The sequence below is a fragment of the Pinus tabuliformis genome, chromosome 7 (assembly GCF_031772625.1).
Source record: "Pinus tabuliformis cultivar Carrire ecotype Pingquan chromosome 7, CPIR1, whole genome shotgun sequence".
NCBI lineage: Eukaryota > Viridiplantae > Streptophyta > Pinopsida > Pinales > Pinaceae > Pinus > Pinus tabuliformis.
In genome coordinates, this window is record NC_142293.1 from 1396121893 (window position 1) to 1396129378 (window position 7486).

A 7486-nucleotide genomic window follows, 5' to 3' on the forward strand; every position below is an offset into this window, starting at 1 on the left:
TCATTTTTTGTAATTTAGAATCCTAGTTGGATCAGAAAAGCGCCACATGTAAAACCAGTGAAACAAATTAAAGGAAATCGTTCTTGGCCATTAAGGTAACTCTTGACAGTATCATATTCTACTAAACACATACTATTAAAAGCTTCATACGTCAAAAGTAAAATTGAAGGCTCACTGTGAAAAGGAGGGACCTTTGCTTCATAAGAGAGCAATTACACGATTGAAACCTTTCACTGCCTAAGGCCACCAAACGTTGTTGGATTCGAACGCTGAATGAAAAAATCGAGAGTATCCTATGTACCTGAATGGAATTTTGTAGGTTGTTTTTTGCTCTAAATTGCACAAGTATATGACAATTTGGCTGTCAACAATGGTGTTCATCATTACCCACCCCTTGTTTGCTACCACAGACAAATTCTCATGGCCTTCTGGCCTCCATATCTCATCTTCACACCATTCTCCACCATCATTTAACCTCCACATGCGGATATCGCCACGTTCCTCTCCATAGCGTATTAACACCACTCCCCCATCGCAGCCACTTAAATAAAGAGATGCTGGGTAATGGCAGATACTTCTGCAAACCTCTGGCAATGTAATTTCTGTCCAACTCCTCTCTGCAATATCTAATGCTACCATGAAATACATTGCATTCCATTTGATTATCCAGTAAAACTTTCCATTGGAATAGAGACCCTTGCCACGAGGTTGAATGAAGCGCGGTGCTTTCATGGAAACCCTAGTCCATGCATTGGACTCTGAATCATAAATTTCCAACACCATTAACTGCCCACCTCCTTCTTCAACATTATTATAACCGAGCAAGACAGTGCAACGCCTCAGGGTAGCGTCGAAACTCATTGCACTGAAAGCCCAATTTGGGTCATTACGGGCAGGGCGAGGGAGTTGTCTGCAGGTTCTGGTAGCAGGATTGCATAGGGAAAGATTCAATCTGTCTCCACCTCTCATACAGAGGCAGATGCTCTGGCATGCATCCACAATGTTTAGGTCATTAATTGGAGAAGGGAATTTGTAAAAGTTTATACCCGAACCACCACCGTGTGCTAATTCTATGACCCATGTTTCGTGATCTCGGGGATCCCAATAGAGTTGAATGAGAAATGCAGGGATGGAATTCACTGAAAAATTTGGATCAATTCTTCGCAGGGCATCTCCAGGAGGTAACAGTTTTTTCCATAATTTGCAGACAATCCTCATTCTGGCAACATCCCGAACAGGAAGCTTTGCTAAAATCGAACGCAACAAATCGTCGGGAAAGGCTTCCATCTGTTGATTGACGGCAGGAGGCACGAAAATTTACAGTGAATGATACATCAATGAAGAGCAGCAGAAGACCTTAAAATGTTCCTACACCTCCTCACCTTCAGAGACGCTTCCATTCCTCAGAGAAAAGGAGGTATATATAAGAGAAACCTTGAAATATAAAATTACACATTGACACTACATTAGCTGTGCCACTCACATAAATTATATTTTATATAAAGAAATTTTAGTGCTATTTTAATTACATTTCATCCTTCTATATATAGCTTTACTGTGTTATATATTTAATTATTATTTATATTAATTATAAAAATATATAATATACTAGCAATTGCTTCTAAAGGTTTAAAGGTAGACAAAAAGAATATAAGATTTTGAAAAGTTCATCTCGGAAAATTAAATCACTAAACATAAAAACTCTTATTTATGATAGAACAAATATAAGATAAAGATTATTTGAAAAAAAATATTGAGAAAACTGATGATGATGATGATGATGGTGATGGTTAACGTCCACTGAGACCAAATTGGTCTATCGGACCTACAATTTTCTTAATTTTTACTTGTCTGGCTCCTCGTCTTTCTTGGCGAGATTGGTGTTGTAGCTTTCTTTCTTTTCTCTACGGTCTTCCAACTTCCTTTGTCTTGTATCTCCTTCATCTCTTCTGGTTCTTGGGACATTGGTGTCTTAGCTTCGCGATCTATAGTCGGGGAAGTTTGGTTTAGGAGATCTGCTTTGCTGTTAAATAAAGATTTATTTTCTGCGGTATTCAAATTCTCATAACTGTTGATTTGTTGGGGCGGGCTTTCTCCTTGCTTGCTTTGAGAGTTGTTTCCTTCTTCCTTGATTTCTTGTGACTCAGAGTTTTCGGTAGAATATTCTTCTTCTTTGATGACAGTGTAGTGTTCTTTTTGTGCTCCTTCCCACCATGTAGATCTGTGGTGGTTTTTTCTAGCAAAATTTTTCTCAGAGGCTTTTGGGCAATTTTTGGCTAGATGCCCCGTCTCAAAGCACGATCGACATCTGAAGAGGACACTTTCATAATCAAGCTTCTGGTTCCACACGTAGTCTTTACTTGTTAGGTTTATTTCAGCTGGGAATCCGGTGCTGAAATCCATTTCCACACAGATGCGTGCATAGGTGGTTCTGGCATATTCCTCTGTTTCTGAGCACCTGCAGTAAAATTTCCCAATTGCATTTCCGATGGCTTTTAGCGAGGAGAGATTCCAGAGATGCAAGGGTAGGCTTGGCAATCTCACCCAAACTGGTGCTAAGGTTATCACTGCTGTAGAGGGATCGAATGATGGGTTCCATGGCTTCATGAATAGGCCTGATTTTTCCCAAAACCAAGGGCCGGAATCTAGAATACATTGTCTGCTTTCAGGATTTTCAAAATCTACTATAAAGAAACCTCTAGCACAGGGGTAGATATTAATTTCATCAGAAATGATAGGCTTCCATACCTCCGAGATCCAATTGTGGAGTGCTATCAGCCGCGGCCAAAAACCATTGAACCGGCAAATTAGGGCACTTTCGGAGAACTTCAAAACTTCATCGAGTGAGTCCTAGACCACTTGGATAGTGGGAGCTGGGGCTTCACTCACGATATGGGCAGGAGATTGCCCTCCAGAGACGGATGAGCCACCAGTTATTTTTGCGAAGCTCGGAGCCATATTTGCAGATCTGCACCAGATCGAAAAAAATGCTGGAACAACAGCAAATATTTGAACCGTAGACCCTAAGAACCTCCACACGTTCTGCTGCCTCCAAAACTGATGTGAGCAAAGGAGCTCACAAGTCACAAGAGTGAACCGAGAAAGAAGGATAGGTTAGAGTGATTGAAAATGATTCAAATTGCCGTGTCATAGGACACTGAATCCGACCCTATTCAGATCTGCGAGAAACTGCGAGAAAACTGCGAGATCTGCGAGATATACCATGCAACCCCTACTGCGAGATCGAAAACCAGAAGAGATCTGCGAGAGCGAGATCGCCAGAAGCCGCAGATCGTAATTTAGATATGGAGAAACCGCAGATCGGGAGAAACCGCATAATAAGAAACCGCAGATCGGGAGAAACCGCAGATCAGAGAAATTAAATATATTATTTTCAGAAGCCGTCGATCGCCAGAAGCCGCAGTCGTAATTTAGATATGGAGAAACCGCAGATCGGGAGAAACCGCATCCGCAGATCGCCAGAAGCCGCAGTCGTGGTTCACGGTCAGGAAAATGAGAGCCAATCGCCAGAAGAAACCGCAGTCGTGGAGAAACCGCATCCGCAGATCCTCAGAAGAATCCGCAAGACAAAGAGCAACCGTTGATAACACATTATTATGTATATTAGCTTATTATTCACATTTTCAAAATTCATTAAGTAAATGATATTGTGGAACGCAATAGTTAGCCGATTATTTTGTGCAATATTTCAAGGTTGTACAAAGTGATGATCGTGATTAGCGCATCGTAGGCTTAATATTTAGCTATCAGACTATAGAGGAGAGAGAGGAAAAGCTTTTGCAGATAAGAGTCAAAAAATGTTATCTCGTGGCATCCATTGCTCATTTTGTCAACTAACTACAATTTCTCTATAGTTTCCTTGAACACCATATTTCAACATCCAACCTACATAGGCATCCTCTCTTCTCCTACAAGGATGTGATCATTTAAATGTCTCCTCCTATGATCCAATCCTACCTTTGTATAGGTAATCATAACATCTTGATAGAGTCTAAAAGGGAATTTATGAGGGTAGGATTAAGCATTGATGATATGCCCCTCATTTTGAACTCCTATTACAATGTAGTTAGTTGATATGACTCTAGTGGTTTCCATCATTACTTCAAATGTGATCTAGTTGAGGTCCTATAGAAGCACCAATTCCCCAAAAACCCCTTTCACACTCACCACTAAGACCTTATATCCTTTCCAACATTTCCAAGATATATTTGTCATGGTGTCTCCATCACATTTATTTGTCTTATGTGCTTAGTCTATGAATTTCTTTTTCAACCTTATATGTCTTGCCAAGGGTTTATCTACTAAAAACATCCTCTAAATCTTGTTATGTGTCATTATCTATACTCATATCTTTGATCCCTATAGATTCTTCCTTTGAACAAGTTGGCATGTTCATGGCATTTTTGACATGTCAAGGGAATGTGTTCATAATCCAAGTTTATGTTAAAGCTAATGAGATGTTTATATCAAAAAATATTAATGCATAGGACGTATATCTATCATACTTGGTGACCTATAAAAGTTTGACAAATGATCCAAGGGTATTGCCTATTCCTTCGAGTATTTTTTTCTCCCATAACTCTTAAAATAAGGAGTACATGTGAATCCTTATTGATTCTTTTGTGAAATCTTCCTTTTTAGGAGAAAATTATTATGTCCAACAACACAAATGTAAACCCACCAAGTTGAAGAAGTATGACCCTTCTTCAAATATTTTGTCTCTATGCTCAATATAAGCAAATACGGCTATAAATAATCCTTCTAATTTTATATCAACCTGAGCTTCAGATTTCCATTTAGATTTAACCCATCCTAATAAATCATTCTCAGAGGGAAAAATGCCCATGAATTTCCATATCACTACATGATATTTCATACTCTATATATAATGACCAATGCTAGAGGAAGTAACTTCATACCATTATTTTTCTGCAATCTATTTTCAGTATGTTTCTTCTACGAGTACTATTTGTCAAACATGTCATCCTCCATTGGTTTTTGTCCTACCCCCACTGCATTTCAACTTCAGCATGGCTCACATTCAACACCCATGTGACTACATATTTGAACAATTTGTTTACAAAGTCTGTTTGGATACTCACTGCCATCAGGCATGAGTAAGACCACCACTTCCATTGAGCATGAGTAATATTGTAGCCACCTACTCTGAAATCTAACCTACTCTTCTACCAACTCTATTTTTGGACCCTAAGAACTTGCACCTCTCCTCCTTGCCCACCTCCCAATCTTTCTAGATTAAAAAATGTTTCCATCTTTATCAAACCAACAATAGATTGATAAACCATGAGATTCATTCTTTAAAATTATTTTACCAACTGCAATACTAATATTGCACCCAAGAGTGATTTGTACTTAGGTGCCTCTACCTTTATAGATGGTAATTAGTGTTCTTTACTCATGAATACCCTAGATTGTTTCAATTACCATCAAACTTTCTAACTCTTTTTATTTGGAGTTTGATGTTGTTTATGATTCTAAAATGCTAGATTAATCAATATGAAGTGTTATCTAGCTACAAACATTTAAAGGATGAATTAGAGATGTTTGATGTTTTAGAAGTGGTATAGAAAGATCCATGTTTGTTCACTTGAGCATTCTAAATCATAAGAATGGTCATGTATTAGGTTTTTTAAACTAACATCAAATTATCATGCTTCTTTATATTTGGAGTTTGAAGAGAAATAATGTCATCTAGCTATAAACATTTAATAGATGAATTAGAGTTGTTCAATGTTTTAATAATGGTGTAAAATCATCCATATTTATTCACTTCAACATTTTAAATCATTAAAAATAAATTAAGAGGGATCAATGCTCTTAATTCATATGACCTTAAATTTTTTTAAATAACATGATTGCTAAATTCAAATGATTTTTTAAATCTATGACACCTTTTGACATTAACAACAAAAATTCAAATGATTTTGTATCCTTTTAAGATTTATGACCCTATATGATATGAACTTCCCAAGTATAAATAACAATATCTGAACTACTACAATTTACACATTTAAGTTAAATAATCTATCAAATTTGAATTCCTTACCAATACAATATTAACATCTTCAAAAGTAATAATCAAATTGAACTATGTTGAAACTATTATAGGGTATACATTAACATGTTCAAAAGTAATAATCAAATTGAACTATGTTGGAACTATTATAGGGGTATATGTGTGGGCATAGGATATCTCAGCAACTTAGAAGAGCTTTGGTTCGTAGGAACCATTCTAGCGGAGCTCGGGCATTTGGCGAAGCTCAAGGTCCTGAATTGGATCTTCGAAGATATTTGCAAGGGGTGAATTTGTTCATAAACCATTGTCTGGTCTATGGTTGGGTGAATTCGTTCACAAACCATTGTTTGTTCTGCAGTTGGATTCGTTGCGATCACCAAATTCTTAGCTACAACTCTTCGTTCTCACTCCTTTGTTGATCCAAAAGTTGTGGAGTTCGGTAATCTACAGAGAAAACTTCGAGGCATTTGAGTGTCAGCATCGTATCCCCAGTCTTAATGATGACCACAGGTAACGATAACATGCAAGCTAAGCTGGTGCTTCTTGGTGATATGGGTACTGGAAAATTTGAATTATTAGGAGTCGACAATTGGAGCAACATTTTTCTCACAGACACTCTCTGTGAATGAGGTGGTTGTAAAATTTGAGATATGGGACACTACAAGATAGGATAAATACTCATGCATTATTGTCGTGTTGCTACAGCTATAAATTCTCATGACATAACAGATTCATATTTTTTTGTTCAACCAAAGAATTGGGTGATGGAGCTTAAAAAATAAGGCAACTCAAATTTGGTTATGGCTCTCACTCGAAATAAGTTTGATAGGGAAACAAAGAGGAATATCGAACCAGAGAAAGCTAAAACATATGCAAATGGAAATGGTTTATTTCTTATGGAAATCTTAGCAACGAGGATGCAAAAATTTAATGAGCTGTACTATAAAAATGCATAGAGATTACCCAAATCCCGACTGGTGTACCATCTTGCAGGCATGGTTCTCATGGATAGACCTGCAGAGAGCACTAGAGCTTACTCTTGGTTTTCGTAAGCCCTAGATTTCTTGTCACTTAAAATTTGAAGATGCCCCTTTTAGCTGTAAGCAGTTATTCTATGCACATTACTTGCTACGATTGTCATATCCAGAGGAGATGGTGGGGGATTCAAGCTTTGTTTAGAACTTGCTTTAAGGAATGCTAGCATTTATATTTTATATTCTTAAATCTAATTTAAATGGTCGAATGGACATCAATATAAATGGGCCTAGATTAAAAAATGAAAATTGTATTGTTGTTGATTTAAATAGTCAGATGAACATCAAAGAAAAATGGGCATAGATTCAAAAATCAAAATCGTTGTTGCTTAATAGTCAGATGAATATCAAAGAAAAATGGGCATAGATTCAAAAACTAGAATCTGACTTTTGT

At 37.3% G+C, this 7486-nt stretch overlaps 1 protein-coding gene and 1 pseudogene across 1 annotated transcript; one reads left to right on the forward strand and one right to left on the reverse strand.

Annotated features, from left to right (window-relative positions):
- Nucleotides 1-237: 237 nt before the first annotated feature.
- Nucleotides 238-1287, reverse strand: LOC149252878 (F-box protein At5g49610-like). The gene has a single exon (XM_089454300.1). The coding sequence runs from the start codon at nt 1285-1287 to the stop codon at nt 238-240; it is 1050 nt and encodes a 349-aa protein (XP_089310426.1).
- A 5268-nt stretch (nt 1288-6555) lies between these two features.
- On the forward strand, nt 6556-7110 carry LOC149252879 (ras-related protein RHN1 pseudogene; annotated as a pseudogene).
- Nucleotides 7111-7486: the final 376 nt, after the last annotated feature.

Coding starts and splice junctions, on each gene's coding strand:
- LOC149252878 (XM_089454300.1), bottom strand. CDS start 1,287: ATGGAAGCCTTTCCCGACGATTTGTTGCGTTCGATTTTAGCAAAGCTT.